Genomic DNA, 16605 nt, shown 5'->3' on the forward strand with positions numbered 1-16605 from the left:
GGGAGAGGCGGAAGAGCGCGCTGAAGAAAACGCCTCTGCGCCCGGGTCGCCGTTGTAGGAAGGGTACCTTGTCAGAAGGAAACGTCGATCTACCGTGGCCCATCACCATCTAGTTCCCTGAGCACCCCGGGCAATAAATCCCGAGACCAACCGTGGTTCTGGTGATTAGTAAAATCATGATCTAGTCATTCATTAACTGTGCAGCCTTGGGTAACTTTATTCTCTGAATTTTAGTTTTAGTTTTCCCTTTACCTCACAGGATTGTGGAGGCATTAAATAACCGTGTTTGTAAAATACTGGGCTTACTAGACACATAATAAGTAGTGGCTAGATCTACAGAGTGAAGGTAATATACATTTCTGATAGGAGTTAATATCCAGAATATACAAAGAACTACAAGAGAACAACCTGATTTTTTAAATGAATGAAGAACTTGAATAGACATTTCTGCAAAAAAGATATACAAGTGGCAGACAAACACATGAAAAGATGTTCACCATCACTGTTAGGAAAATGTAAGTCTAACCATAATTAGATGTCATCTCATGCCCGTTGGGATGGCTACTATCAAAAAACAAAAACAACAGGAAATAAGTGTTGGCGATGATGTGGAGAAAATGGAACCCTTGTGCACTGTTGGTGAGAATGTAAAACGGTGCGACTGTTGTAGAAAAGTGTGATGTTTCCTCAAAAAATTAAAAATGAAATCACCATATAGTCTAGTAATTCCTGTTCTGGATATATACCCAAAAGAATTGAAAACAGGGTCCCAAAAAGATATTGTATATCCATGTTCACAGCAGTATTATTCACAATAGCCAAAAGGTGGAAACAACCCAAGTGACCATCTAAAGATGAATGGATAAACAGAATGTGGCATGTACATACAACGGAATACTGTAATATTTAGCCTTAAAAAGGAATGAAATTTTGATATGGGCTGCAACATGGATGAACCTTGAGATTACACTAAGTGAGTAGGCCAGTCAGAAGAAGACAAATGCTGTATGATTTCACTTAGTCAGATTCACAGACATAAAAAGTAGAAGGAACGTGGTTGCCTATGGCTGGAGGATGGGAGGAATGGGGAGTTGTTCACTGAGTACACAGTTTCAGTTTTGCAAGACAAAAAGAGTTCTGGAGATTGGTTGCACAGCAATGTGAATGTACTGTACACTTAAAAATGGTGAAGATAAATTCCATGATATGTGAATTTTACCATTATCTTACAAAAACACCGTTATGACCTTAGAGAGGTGATGGTGGGAATGTATGGGAGGAAGTGTGAGAAAAAAATATTAATATTGAGAAAGTGGAGTCAGGTAACTTTGAGCCTTGGAGCCTATTTTAATGGTGGCTGCTTTACTAGAGAAGAGGGTCAGGAAGAGTTTTGGGGGGTGATGATTAGTTCAGTTTTTGAAAAGTCAATTTTGAAGTGACAACTTTGTCATGCAGCAGACTAATTAACATCTTTAGCAGTGAAAATATAATTCTTAGAGAATAACTTGCTAGTTTCTGGTGCTCCTTGCTGAAGAATGGCATCCCAACCTGTTCCAGATACTGCTGTTATGGGCGAGCTTTCACCCACTGGTTTCCTTTGGCTAGTTTTTGCTTTTGAACTCAGCCCCAGAAGGAAGCGTATAGTAAGAATACACTGTTTTTACTATACATTAAACAATTAAGTCCCAGAGTCCTGTATTTGGGAATATTCTTGGAAAAAAAAAAAAACTTCATCCTTGGGCTGATCGGTTAGCTCAGTTGGTTAGAACACGGTGTTCTAACACCATGCTTGCAGATTGGAATCTCATACCAGCCAGCCGCCTAAATTTTTTTTTTTTAATAAAGGAAGAAAGAAAAGAGAAGAAAACATTCCGTTAGAGCAGGATAAAAATATTGCAGCCTTGGAATAGAATCTAACACTACAGAGAGGTTTCTTCTCCAAACGAGTATTAAAAGAGATAATGCAGGTAAATTACTTAGTAATGGCACAACAAATGTTAGCCGCTATTATTATTAAGGTAAACACAATGCATAACAAGTATACATGGATAATTCTCTATGGATGTATATATTTATACTATTCATTGTCGATACTAGTTCATACACCTTTTTTCATTTTTTATTCATACAAGTATAGCTACTGGAAAAATCAGTGGTTAGGTTCGGACCAATATTTAAAGTAGTAGAAACTTAAAAAGAATAGAAAAGGAGCTGCTTTTAAAAGTCATGTTCTACGTATTCCACCTGGATGAGGAAAATAATCCTTTTCACAGGGGAACTGATGAGTCTAGGAATCGTTCTCTCGCACGCCTTGGTCTCCAGCCGGATCCAAGTCAGAGGGACTAAGCTGCTGCACACGTTGGCGGGGGTGGGTGGGGGAGGGATTGGCAACCGCACCAAGAAGGATCGATCCCGGAAGTGTTTATTGGTCGTCTCCATGCGCCGGTTCCTGGGCGTCGCAGAGCGAAGGCGCGAGGCTCGGACTGGAAGGCAGAGCAGGAGGGGACGCTAAGCGCCCTTTGCCCGGGACGGGAACCGCGGCGTCCGCGAGGCTAGCCCTGGTGCCATCATGCTGCTGCTGCCGAGCGCCCCGGACGGCCAGGGCACCGCCATCACCCACGCTCTGACCTCTGGTAAGTGCCCACCCAACCCTGGCTCCATCCCGCCTCAGCCGCCCCTGCCTTAGCCTCCCCTGCCTCAGTCTTCCGTCTTAGCGACACCGGGATCTCTGTACCCTTGACCCTGGCGACTAGCTCTGGAACGTGTGGGGACGTGACGAGTACCCTCGTGTTCCCTACTATAAAGTAATCCTACCCTAGATTGAAAGGAAGGAGGGGTGAGGGGCGTCTGCCTTATGCCCCTATGGTTGCTTTCTCCTGTCGCGGCTGCTGACTCATGGATCGGGCTGAGCACTTCAGGACCAAACCCTCCGGTAATCCCAGAAAGGTTCCCGTAAGCATCTCCTTGACTACGGACAAGAGACGTAGTCCTCAGCGAGCAGCCCACGTGCAGGGGTCGTACAAAGCCTTGCTACTAGCGCTCTATTAAACACCGTTCTCCCTCTCTACGTTTGTTCAGGCTTTGTTTTTTGAATGTCAGAATTCAGACGCTTCTTATTCTCAATGTTAAAAGACCTCCTGGAAAGGTCTACGTAGATAGACTTTTAAAGGCAGTCGTTACAAGTGAAACATCTTGCTGCTTAGGTTCTTAGATTTATAGCTCAGGACAGTTGTGGGTATTGTAAACTTAAGGACTCCAGTCTCAGCGATCTACATTGATTCCCATAGCCACTTACTCAGGTGCTTGTTGAATGTGAATTCGAACGTATACCATGTCACGTGTTGAATGTGTGTATTCTGTGTGTAATCTTACTACTAGAGGAAAAGATGTGAAAGGCTATGTTCTTAAAAGCCACACCCACACTATGCTGGTAGTACTTCTCGGACATAGTGTTTGAATCCTCTCCTGTGTAAAGGTGGAGGAAATCTTAATTTCCCAAACCACTTTAACTGTGGTCGTTAGGTACGAGGGAAAACTTTTAGCTGAGTTATTCATTACTGGGCAGAAAAAAAAACCTTTTTGCTTAAGTGGACTATGAAATTAAAATTAAGAAGTTCATTTTTTTCCCTGACACAGATTACTTTTTTCGAATTGCTAATATAAATGTGTGATTTATCCCCACTTCCCAGGAATAGGTAATGCCTTACTTTTCTACAACAGTTTGTGATTTTCAATGTGCTTTTATGGTTTCTCATTCAGTCTTCTTAGGAACTGACTTAGATAGGTATTATTCCCATTTTACTGTTGAAGACATCTCTGAATCACTTTAGGATACATAGCCACTAATTGTCAGACCTAGACTAAACCCCCAGCTTTTGGTTTCAGATCCAGAGCTTGTTCCACTACAGCACAGCTGCATTAGTAAGTCGCCATTAGTTGCTTGGAAAATTGTCTTTTGGAACAAATCACTGCTAGTGAATACTTAAAATTCTTAAGATCTATTTCAATTCAAGATTTTAATAAGATAAAGTTTGAGTTGGTTGTAGATTGTTTTTGATGAAGCTAGCTCTTGATGACAGTTTATCATTTCTTATTGTTTTGGTACAATTATTGGTCCAAAAGTAAAGCAGTTTACATTTCTTTCTGTTTCTCACCTTCCTCTTATATAACCAGAACAGTATTGATTATTGTTGTCATTGCTAAATGTTTTATTTTGTCAGGTAACTGGAAGAGGTTTACTGAATACTCTGTAAATACTAGGAAATGAAAATTTCTTGATAACCCTCATGTAAACTGGATAACTGCAATTATTTTCTTCACTGGTGGTTTTTAAATTATATTCTGATGGTATTATTGTTTTGAACTTATTTCTTGAGAAAATTTATTGCCTCGAAACAGATTTATTCCATGCAATACATTGAAGCCTCTCTTAACACTTTCAGTCACAGCCTCTACACTTTGTCAAGTTGAACCTGTGGGAAGATGGTTTGAAGCTTTTGTTAAGAGGAGAAACAGAAATGCTTCTGCCTCTTTTCAGGAACTGGAGGATAAGAAAGAGTTATCAGAAGAATCAGAAGATGAAGAATTGCAGTTGGAAGAGTTTCCCATGCTGAAAACACTTGATCCCAAAGACTGGAAGGTATTTAATATCTGAATCTTTTGTTCAGTCAGATACTTTGTTAGACATCAGCAATTTTCCCATGTGTTTTCCACTAATAAACCATGTTTAAGATGTTTCAACAAGATAACAGTAATTGAGCACCTGTTTATTGCTAAACTGAGTAGGCTAACACTAGCCATAGGGTACTATTTCTGCTGGAGAAATTGTTTCACAGAAAAGATTGTGTTTGAGGTGGTCTTAAAAGGATAAGTGGCTGTTCTTGAAGTAGAGAAGGGAGAAAAGGCATTCTGGGAAGAAGGAATAGAGAAATGCAAAGACAAAAAGGAATAAAATATACTATCACCTCTGCGGGCCTTAAAGAAGAGTAGAGTAGGGTACATGAGGGATGGTGGTGAGACATTAGTTCTGAAACTGGCTGTAGACCAAACTGTTGTGTCCTTTTTATGCCATGCTAAGGAAGGAACTAAAAGTTTATTTTGGGGGCAATGGGAAGTCATCAAAAGTTTCTAAGCTACTTTTAGAAAACGAATTCTCCTGACAATAGAGAAGATTGCTTGAAGGCGGGACAGGAATGGAGGGGAAGTGCATAGTTTAGTGTTATAGGGCAAGTGTACTAATCCAAGCCTGTGAATGAAGACCTGAACTAAATTTGTGCCTTGGTTTTGAGGAAGGAGGGACAGATTTGCTTTTTTTTTTTCCCAAGATAAAATTTATAGGCCTTGGTGACCTTGGCTGTGTGGCAGAAGAGAAGGAGAGGTATGCAGAAGGCCTGCCAGCATTCTGGCTTGAGTGACCTGCTACAGTGTGATGTCAGTAACCAACACTGGGATCCAGATAAGGAAGTATGTGGAGAGTACTGTTTGTGTTCAAGTTTGGCTATGTCAGAATTGAGGCTCTAGTACTATACTGATAAAATTGTTTAGCAGATGTTTGGAAATTGGTCTGGACTCTGAAAAGAGGTTAGAGCCAAAGACATTTTGAAGTCATTAGCAAATAGTAGTTGAGACCATGAGGAATTGAATGACATCAGCCAGGAAGAAAATATAGACAAACAGGTATTATAATGCTTAAGTAGGCACTAGTATAGTACTTAAATGTGAATGCTGTGGAATTAGAGTGCCTGAATTCAAATTTGGCTTGCCATTTAGTGTGCTGGGATCTTGGAAAAGTTACTGAACATTTCTGTACCTCATTTCCCTTGTTGGTACAATGAGATTGTTAACAGCTCAGAGGATTACATTGAGGATTAAAGAAATGATGCATACAAAGCCCTAACTTAGTGCTTGGCACATAATAAATGCTAAACAAATAGTGGATGATAAGAATTCCTATCTCACAGGTTTTTTCAAGGATTAAATGAGGTAAGGCATATGTAAAAAGCACTCAGAAAGTGTTAGCTGATTCTCCTACTATCATTGTCATCAATTTTTTAAAAAAACTACTGAACACTGAGGAGCATGGATATTTAAGTGATAGGAAGAGGAGGAGAAACAGTAAAGGATACTAAGAAGGATGAAATAAATAGAAAGAAAACAAGGAAAAAGACATTTGTTAGTTTAACAAAGGCTTATTAAACATCACGATACTCTTCCAGAAACTGAGGGAGGAGGAGGTCTGAAGAATGAAAAAACAGTCAACAGTGTCACTGCTTCAGAGAGAGGTCAATCACATAACATGAAAAATGACTGTAAAAAAAAGCCACCGGATTTGGCCAACAAGTTTAGGTGACCTCACTGAAAGCAGTTCCAGTAATATGATTGGGAAGGCAAGAGATGCTGTGGGTTGAGGAGTGATTAGAAGGTGATGAAATGTAGACCTAAATGTAAAATAGTCTCTTTCAAAGCTGGGTTAGAAGTTGACCAGTTAACTCAGTTGGTAAGAGTGCAGCCTTGTAACAGCAAGGTCAAGGTTTGGATCCCCATACTGGCCAGCACCCCTTCCCCCACCCCACCACACCAAAAAAGCTGGGTTGTAAAGAAAAAAACAGTAACTTTTAGGAGAAGGCAGGATTGGTAGAAAATATAATTGGAGAATGTAGAGATCTTCAATAGAGAGAAGGATGAAAGAATGGAGAAGGTCTTTGGTATAGAAAGGAGTAGATAACAGCAGAGTAAAGTAGCAGGTTTCATTCACTAGTTCAGTTAATTGTTTCATTCATCAGATATGGATCAAGCACCTACTATAATGTCAGACAGTGTTCTAGGTGCTAAAGATACTGTGCTGAACAAAACAATATCACTGTTCCCACATAGCAGACAGCGTAAGTAAATAATCAAGAACATGCGGCCAGTAAGTGCTGGGCAAAGAATTGGAATAGGGTGTGATAGAGTGTCCAGGTCACTATTTTAAATTGTGTAGATGAGGAAGACCTGCGGAGTTAACATTTAAGATAAAACCTGAATTGGGGGGGGAGAAGATATAACAACCACAATTACTTGAAGTTGATACGACAAGCAAACAGGACATTGTTGGGGGGGAGGGAGGAGAGGGAGGAGGGAGGGAGGTTTTGGTAAGGGGCAACAATAATCAACCACAATGTATATCGACAAAATAAAAGTTTAAAAAAAAAAAAAAAGATAAAACCTGAATAATTTGCAAAATCAGAGAGAATAGCATTCTATGCAGAGAGCTGATGCACCAGCGAAAGAAGTTTGGATGTGTCAGACACTGAAAGAAGGCAAGTGGCAGGAACAGAGTGAATGAGGGAGGGGTGAAGAGTAGTAGTCAATGGAAAGCCATTGGAGAGTTTTAAGCACTGACAATTTTTAAGTACTCTAGAGGGAACAACAACAAAAAAAGTGGAAATGGGGGAGAAAATTGTCTATTTTAAATAAGGTGGTGAGATCTAAGCTGAGATCTGGAGAAGAAGAAGATGGCAGCCACATGAAGAGTGGGGGAAGAATGTGCCAGGTAGGGAGAATAGCATGTGAGGCCCTTATATCAGAAACAGCTTGGCATCTTCGGTGAACTGAAACACCAGTCTTGTGTTTGGAAATGGGTGACCAAGGTAGAGGATGATAGGCCAGGAGGTTAGAGAGATGAAGGTGCTATGTGCATCTGGAGCTCAGAGGAGAGGTCTGCAGTAGGGTTAGTTGGGGAGTTGTCAGCATATACACGGAACCCTGTTATAGCCCAGGATTGAACGAGATCACCTAGGACCAAAGTAAAGAGTGAGAGAAGGAAACTCCAGGACTGAGCTTTGAAGGTTATCAAGAAGCCAGTAAAGGTGGCTGAAAAGAGCTACGGAAGGTGGGAGGAAAACAAAGAGTGGATTCATAGAAACTCAGAGGGAGATAATGTTTCAAGGAAGGAGTTAGCTGTGTTGCCACTGGAAGTTGAAGTCAAGTGAGAGTGGAAATTAATACTGAAGAAAACAGTTTCATAGCACTTAGTTTGGAGTGGGTTGAAAAAGGAATGCGAGACAGGGTAAGAACGTTGTATGGACAGCTCTTTCAGAAAGTTTAACACTTGACAGAGCTATCAGGCAGTAACTGGAAAGGGGTCTTGGAAGTGTTTTCAAAGATAAGAGATTACAGAACATCTTTAATATTGATGAGAATAATCCAGTTGAAATTAGGAGATAGCTGAAAGATACTAATCCTGAGAAGACTTTTAGTTAAGCAAGAGGCAAAGCTATTACCTAGAGGGTGGAGAAGTATGTGTGAGGTTTGAGGACAGAAGGTATGAAATAATCATCTTACAGAGTGGAAAGGTGACCCACTTCAATAGCTGACCTCATTCTCCATGACAAAATAACACCATTTGAGTTTTGTAAGGAACCTTCACTCCAGTTGCTACCTCGGCTTATAAATTCATTAGGAAGTTAACCAAAGCAGAAATGTAAGCAGACACTTCCTCTCCAGAGAAGCCTCATCCTTTGGTTTCTCAAAATTTCTATCCAACCTACCTTTGCTTGTTTGGTGGCTGGCCAGTAAGGGGATCTAACCCTTGATCTTGGTGTCATCAGCACCACAATCTCCCAGTTGAGCCAACCAGCCAGCCCCTAACCTACCTTCTTTATTTCATTTGGCCCCTAGTCTTACGCCGTCATTGTCCACTGGCCCAACCTACTGGGGCTACTGTAATGCTCCCTTCAGTTCTGAAATGTTCCTGGCTATACCTTGATTTAGGGATGGCCATAGGATATTAATGGGCATTAAGAGAAAAAAGGGTACTTCGGTCAAGTAAGTTGGGAAAATGTTTGGTTTTAACAGGTTTTTGTTTGCTTGTTTGTTTTTTAATTGCAGGATTTCTCAGAGCCTTTTTTAGGCTTATATGCAGGCTCTACAGTAGGTCACATTTCCCAAATTTACATGACCGCAGAACCCGTTTTATACAGAACCTCTCAGTGGACTCCTGTTATGGAAGTGTCACTTTGAGAAAAACTGTTTTAGGGTTTCAGAACATAAGGGATGAGATATATTGCTCCATTTCAAACTTGACTCCCCTTTGTGTGTTTATCAGAATCAAGATCATTATGCAGTTCTTGGACTTGGCCATGTAAGATACAAAGCTACACAGAGACAGATCAAAGCAGCTCGTAAGTATTTAGTTACTTCGAAATAATAAAATCTCTGGTATAGGAAATGTTATCCTTTTGAAAGGATATGCAGAATCATTGTCTATAGTCATAACTCTGCATTTAATAGCATGCATTATATTGTCATATCAATGTAAAACCATGTTCTCCTTTACCTTCAGAGGCAGAAAAAAAACAGTTTCATGTATGGATTTCCCCATTAGGGATAAGAAGTCAGGGAGTACGTGTATGTGTGTCTAGATAAAGAACATTCTCCCAATGGTAATCTTTTAAAAAATAATATTTCACCTCTCTTTAAAAGTATGGGCAGCAGTACTTAGTGGAAGCTGCCTTGTTACTTGGGGTTTTTGGTGTTATTTTGTGATCTTAGGTCATACCTTTGTTGATACCACCTTCTATCCTGCTCAAGAAAGAGTTATCTGATGCTCCATTGTTGTTTTCATTGACAAGGTTAAAAATGGGGCGTGGGGGGAAAGAATGTTGGGAATCTGGTCTTCATATGTCTTATAAAACACCATTCCTTGATGCTCCTAATTGTGGATGTAATTCCTTATAAAAACATTCGGTCCACCTGATTAGTAAAGTTTAATGAAAGAGGTGAAGGTGATCAGTTTTCCATGTTTTATCTTAGGAGAATGTTCTGCCCTCCACGCTAGAGAATGGATATTGAGGTCAGAAGAGGTAAGATTGTGGCCATATGGAAAAGGAGTAGGGAGTCAGCCAGTCAGGAAAAGAAAGTATTGTAATTGGAGGAAAATGGCTAAACAAGAACTGTATCATATTGAAAAATATTAGTTGAAACAAAGTTTTCCCTATTAATCCTTACATTTAGCAGTCACAGGAAAGGTTTTTTAACAAAGTAAAGGAATCTATCAGATTTAGACCTATTATTAGATTTCTTAAAAGGCTGGAATAATTTTAGATAAAGCATGTATTAGTGCATATGTATAGTTGTTGGCAATATACATAAAAGCCAGGAAAATTTATTAGCCATGGAAAAGTCTTTACAAAGTTTTACTATATGAAAAGATAGCATACAAATACCAAGTATGTCTTGATACCTATAAATTTGTTGTATTAGTCAAGGTTCTCCAGAGAGAGCCAGTAGGATATGTATGTGAATATGTGAGAGGGGATTTATTAGGAGAATTACTTTATGAGATTGTGAAGGCTGAGGAGTCCCACGATAGGCCATCTGCAAACTTGATGCTGATAGCATGGCTCAGTCCAAGTCCAGAAGCCTCCGAACCAGAAAAGCCAATAGTGTGATTCTCAGTCCAAGGCCAAATGCCTGAGAGCCGGGAGTGCTGCTGGTGTAAGTCCTGGAACCCAAAGGCTGAAGTCTTGAGTTTGGATATCCATGGACAGGAGAGATGGGTGTATCCCAGCTTCAGCGGGTAGAGACAAAGAGATTCTCCTTCTCCTCCATTTTTATTTTCTCCAGGCCCCAGAAGATTGGATGGTGCCCACCCATATTGAGGGTAGATCTTTCCCACCCCATATCCACTCAGGCTCACATGTCAGTCTCTTCTGGAAACACCCTCATAGATACACCCAAAAATAATGCTTTTCTAGGTTTCTGTGTATTCCTTAATTTAGTGTAATTGACACCTAAAGTTAACCCTCACATTTGTGAAAGAATTAGAAGTGATTTAGAACTATGAAAATAGTTGGTGTTTAAAGGAGAAGGAATTCTGTTTCTCTAAAGATTAAAAATGAGAGAAACATGCATTTGCTTCTGTTGAGTCTGTTCATTATTGGCATAATAGAAATTAATTTTTTGAATATTCTATAGCCAAAAATTTTGCAACACCAGTGCAGAGGTTGTTAACAGTAAGGGGAATTGCAATTCACTCTCTGCTACCCTTGTTGAATATGCTATCAGTATTTATTCAGAAGTAAATTGTCATTCTCTTACCTCTGTCACTATAAAATAAACAGTTACTACTTACAGCTTTCTGAAAGTCTAGTCCAAAAGTTAAAATGCATAGTTAGTATTTGCAAATCTATAATTAGCACCAACCTAATAAAAATGTAAGTCTGATAGCATTTGAGATCTTTAGAGTTCTTGCATCCTATTACAAACACACAAAAAATGAGTTATTTTTGTTTAACTTATTTTTAGTAGCTACAACGAAAATTAGGAAGTCAGTTAAGGGTGAATAAAGTAAATGTTCTTTTTTCCCTTCTCTGCATTATCTGAAAAGAATAAATTGCTAGAAAAGTTGAATCCTGAGTTAAGAGAAAGTACTTGACTACTAAGGGTGGTACTTAAATTACTTATGTAATTCTGTTTTTGTAGTAAAAGTCATCACTCTGGCAACTGACGCATGTAAGTTTGATATAGTTTGCATGAAAATAAAGTCTTTGGTAATTTGAATTTTCTAGATGTAATAATTTATTTGTGATATCTTAAACTGAAAACTTTCATATCAGGCTTCTTAAAAATTAAAAATCACATTTAGAGACTTTTTATAACAATAGCAAGATGAATGTACAAAAAAGCCTGTTTGCTATTGTACCTTCAAAACACCTCAGAAACTGTCTTTTGTCGGGGAGAAAAGGAGAGGAAAGTTGTTGAAATTTCAGTAAACTTATGATAGCTGTTCCTAAATTACCTTTGTTTCTTTTTAAAACTGATGATGTTCTTTGGCTGAGTTTACCTTATTTTTTAAAAATTGGGTAACATCTTATGTCCATTTCCACCCCCCCACCCCCGCACCCCCTCACCAGGGACAGAGTATAAAACAGTAAGGACCCTCTAATAGACATGGGAGGCTAAAGATGACTAGGCAGAAAAATCAGTGTAGAGAAAAACAGTGCAGTGTAAGAAGAGACTATCCAACAAAAAACTGAGACATCACCTCTTCACCTCTTTATGAAGCCACTGTTTATTGGGGGCAGGGTAGGCATTGCAGAAAGAGAACAGGGAGAAGTAAGTAGAGATTACCTGGAAACTACCAACCTAAGAGCAGAATTTAAAATTAGAAAGGTTGATGTATATTTAGAAAACACAAAGCAGAGGACAGCCTTGAGGAATGTTCCCAAGATTCATAGGGAAAGAATAAAAAATGCTAGATTTCCCTGAAGAAGAAAGCAGAATAAATGTAACAGAAACAATAATTGCAAATAAAGAAGAGAACTTACCTGATTTTTTTAAAGATTTATGTCTTGAGATTGAGAGTGTTTGTAGGCATGTGACTTAGATTTCATTAATCAGCACACATGGAGTTCAAAGAAGAACAATGTAAGCTGGGCTGTGCTGCACAAAATCCCTTTTGCTGGCAAGAGTGGAAGAGCACTGCAAAGAGAAACTTAGAGCTTTCACTGGCTGCCCTGACAGTGGTCATAGCTTGTGCTCCATATCTGCAGTGTGATTGTGCCCCACAGTAGCAGGTCATCATGCTTCCAAATTGTCCAGCATGATTTGGTTCTTGAGCCTCTAAGCCTGACAGTTTGGTTCTCATGGAGATTCTGTGAGCTAACTAGTAATCTTTAATAAATTCCTTTTCTGTTTAAACCAGCTAAAATGTGAAAATGTGTCTTCTCTAGTGTTAGTAGAGAAACTGATACACTTAAGTAGAAGAAAGATCTTAGAACTCAAAAAAACAAAAATGTATGTCAGTTTCTGAACCCTTTCATTATATGTAGAAATGATGAAGTGTAATATGCCCATAAAAAGATTTCTCCAAAAATGTTCATAGCAGCCTTATTCAAAATATCCAGAAACTAGGACTGGCCTGGTGGTTCAGTTGGTTAGAGAATGGTGTTGTAACACCAAGGTCAAGGGTTTGGATACTCACATCAGCCAGCCACCAAAAAAAAAAAAAAAAAAAAAATCCGGAGGGTGGAAACCACCCAGATGTTCAACAACAGAAAAACAGATGAACAAATTGCTGTATTTTGGTACAATGTAATACTACATGCAAAAAGAATCTGTGGTGAGAAATCAGAAAGTGGTTGCCCCAGGTGATGAGGATAGGAATTGACTGGAAAAGGGCATAAGGGAACTGTATGGGTGATGGAAATGGCCTATATTTTCTTTAGGGTGGTAGTTATACGTGTGTAAACAATTGTCAAAACTCATTGAACTAAATACTTAAAGTCTGACCATTTTATTCTATGTAAATTTTATATCAGTTGAATAACATAGATATGATTAAATGACCATAAAAGAAATCACTTTGGAAATTCAATATACCCTTTTGGACCTAGACAGAAATAAAAATTGTATTAAAGAGGGGAAAAAATAAAGTAGGCATTCAATTCACATGTTCAGAAGAATAGCAGTAAGGAAGGTGGAGGAAGAAAACAAAAAGGTGGAACAATTTCCCAAAATGGGTTTTATAAAAATAAAAACAGTGAAATACACAAAGAAAAGATGAAAACCATTATGGAAGATATTCTTAAGACCACTACTGTATGCAGTGAATTTGAAATTGTTGATAAAATTGAGGAAGGAATTTTTAATGTTACCAAAGTTTAAAGTTACCTAAACTGTTTTTAGGCCCAGTGTTATACTTCCCCTTGTTTAACGGAGATGTAAAAAAGAATTACGTGATAACTCAAAGCACTATGTATGCATTGAGAGGCTCGGAAGGACTGCACTTCAGTAATTTCCCCATTAGGAGGAGAAAACTGAATGTGACAGCCCCGATTCAAAGTTAGCCTCTCCCTTTTATTGTAAAGACAAGGAAGTTTCACAAGAAAATTCAGTTGATTTAATCATTACAAAGAACACAAGGATATGGGCAGAATTATGGTGAAGTACAGTTTTAACAAATGGAAACTAGTAACATCAGTGAGATAAACAAAGTGACATTCCATAATGCAATTTGTAAAAGAGTAAGTCCATCCAGCAACAAAAGCTTGTTCTTAGCAAACACTTTTTTCCTACAGCAATTTCCTTAGTGTTTTTACACAACATTCAAGCAACTTTCTTAACATATCAATCAGTAGGTACACCAAGGACATCTGTCCTTGAGGCAGCAATTTTGCTGTGTTATAATTCTTTATCTACAACAAAGACTTTAGCCTGGGAAAGTTTCCTGTCTTTTGCAAGTGTAACATTTCTATATGTAATTCTAAAAAGTTAGGTTATACCTGAAACTACAGGACTTTGGAAGCTAGGCCCTGTGAAATACATTTGTTTTATAAATGTTAGTATCCTCCACAGCCCAGTTTTTCAGGAGAATTATTTCAAATGTTAAAGGAATTAAAAATTCTCATGCTGACATAAACTGAACAATTCATTTTGTGAAGTTAATGTAATTCATGTATGAAAACCTAGCAAAGAGAGCTCAAAAAAACAAATCCCAGCTAAAGAAGTAGCAAGTTGAATTTAGCAGTACATTAAAAGAATAATAATGCTCACGAACAAGTAGAATTTCTCAGAGGAATCCAATTTAGGAAATATATTAATGTAGCAGAATCTGTAGTTTAGATAATATTATTAATAAATCTATGTGATTTCTGAAGGAGATTGTGAAAGTGCGTGGAATACAATTTAATACCCATTCCTTTTTGATAAATACTTTGAAAAGAAATGCAGTTAATATCCTACTTTGATAAGTATTTCAGGCCCACAGCCAGCAAACTTTTAATTATGTGGCATTAGCACTTTTACCACTAAAATCCAGGGAGGAAACTAACCTGCCTATTATTTTTTATTTTATTTTGGGAGTTTGAGTTAATGGAGTAAGTCATTAAATAAGATAACTACTGGAAATAAGGAAAGAAATCTATTATTTGTAGGTAATATAGTATCTACCTAGAAAACCAAAAAGAGTTGACTGAAGTGGCTAGATGAAAGAAAAATACGCAAAAATTATTAGTTTTTGGAAGTTAACATCAAATATATTAGAAATGAAATTAGTGAATGAAAATGGCAGAACAAGCTCCTTTCCAAAAGTTATATTACTTCGTATTCCTATGTGAACATCCTTTTCACCACAGCCTCATCAGCACTGGGTCTGATTATTTAATTCCTCCATAGACAAAGGATGAAAGATAGAAACAAAAAAGTGTTGAGCGCCAATGATTATCACAAAGTTTAAATAATTAGACCCAGTGCTGGTGAGGCTGTGGTAAAAAGGATGTTTACATAAAAGTATTATAACTTTTGGAAAGGAGCTTGTTCTGCCATTTTTATTCACTGATTTCATTTCTGTGAATATATTCTAAGAAGAAAGAATTCTTAATAAGGAAAAATACTTCTATTCAAAATTATTCAAATTGACATTATTTATAAAAGTGAAAAATTGGAAATGATCCAAGTATTCAAGAATAGAGAAATACTTACATAAATTATGGTAAATTTACTTGAAACTTTACAAAGCAGTCACTAAAAAAAATTTTGGAAGAGTGCAAAAAACATGGGAAATGCAAATGCTGTAAGAAGTTGAAAAAAGCAGAATATAAGTTTGTATATATGATAATGATTAAACCTAAGTTTTTTAAAGCATATTCTTAAGAAAAAAATGTCTATTTGGAAATACACCAAAATATTAACAGTAATGGTCTTTGGGTGCTGGCACTTTGGCTAATTCTTAAAATACTTCTTTCAGTTTCTCTATAATTTCCATGTTTAATAAGCATAAATTTTACTGTGGGAGAAAAGATTTTTAAATTAGCATTTTGATTTTAGAACTCGTCTGTATTTATCTCATCTTTATTTTTAGTTTTGATGCCTAAAATGACAAATTATCTAAGTCTAACTCATTTTGTAGATAAAGCGATGGTTTTAAAACATCACCCAGACAAACGGAAAGCAGCTGGTGAACCAATAAAAGAAGGCGATAATGACTATTTCACTTGCATAACTAAAGGTAAGCAAATACTTTAGAGTCAGGAATTTCTAGTAGTAATTATTATTTATTAGTTGCTAGGATTGGGTTTCTTATGTGTACTGTAGGTCATTTAACTATCCCATGAAATTTTAAAACATTTTCAGTTACATCTGTAGTAAGCCTCACTACCCAAAGTCAAGTTCCCCCCACCAGCAGCATCAGCAACATCTGGCTGCCTGTTAGAAATGCAGAATCTCAGGCCTTGCCCCTACCTACTGATTAGAATCTGCATTGTAACAGACCTCCAAGTGATTCTTACCGTAATCTCATCCTATAGTTAATTCATGTAAGTGTTGTATTTCATGAGAATACTAAGATCTTTCTCCATTTTATATGCTTTGTTGGTACTAAATTGTTTCTCAGACGTTTTTGTAATCAAGATGATTATATCGTAGTACAGACTCCACAGCTATTTATTGCTATATACATAGCCATATACTCATTAAGCAAATTAATATAGGTAACCACTATTTCTAAACATTTCCCTAAATGGGTGTACGTTTTTATGCTAATTTTTTTAAAAGTGTATACACACCTTTCAAACTTACTGTTCTTGGCCCATTCTTCACAGTGCTCAAGAAGCCTAAGATCTTTTG

The 16605-nt window shown here is 37.7% G+C and overlaps 1 protein-coding gene across 3 annotated transcripts in view; it reads left to right on the forward strand.

Moving 5' to 3' along the window:
- The first annotated feature begins 2395 nt into the window (after positions 1-2395).
- The window catches only part of DNAJC2 (DnaJ heat shock protein family (Hsp40) member C2), a 28467-nt gene continuing 14257 nt past the window's right edge, over positions 2396-16605 (forward strand). Inside the window, exons 1-4 of one of the 3 annotated variants that reach the window (XM_063099827.1) lie at positions 2396-2633; positions 4443-4639; positions 9086-9161; positions 15890-15988. In XM_063099827.1, the coding sequence (XP_062955897.1) occupies positions 2570-2633; positions 4443-4639; positions 9086-9161; positions 15890-15988 (436 nt within the window). In that variant the 5' untranslated portion in view covers positions 2396-2569. Of the gene's footprint in view, positions 2634-4442; positions 4640-9085; positions 9162-15889; positions 15989-16605 lie in introns of those variants that run through there. The other 2 variants (XM_063099828.1, XM_063099829.1) reach the window with 2 other exon arrangements.

This window comes from Cynocephalus volans, chromosome 6, assembly GCF_027409185.1.
Source record: "Cynocephalus volans isolate mCynVol1 chromosome 6, mCynVol1.pri, whole genome shotgun sequence".
NCBI lineage: Eukaryota > Metazoa > Chordata > Mammalia > Dermoptera > Cynocephalidae > Cynocephalus > Cynocephalus volans.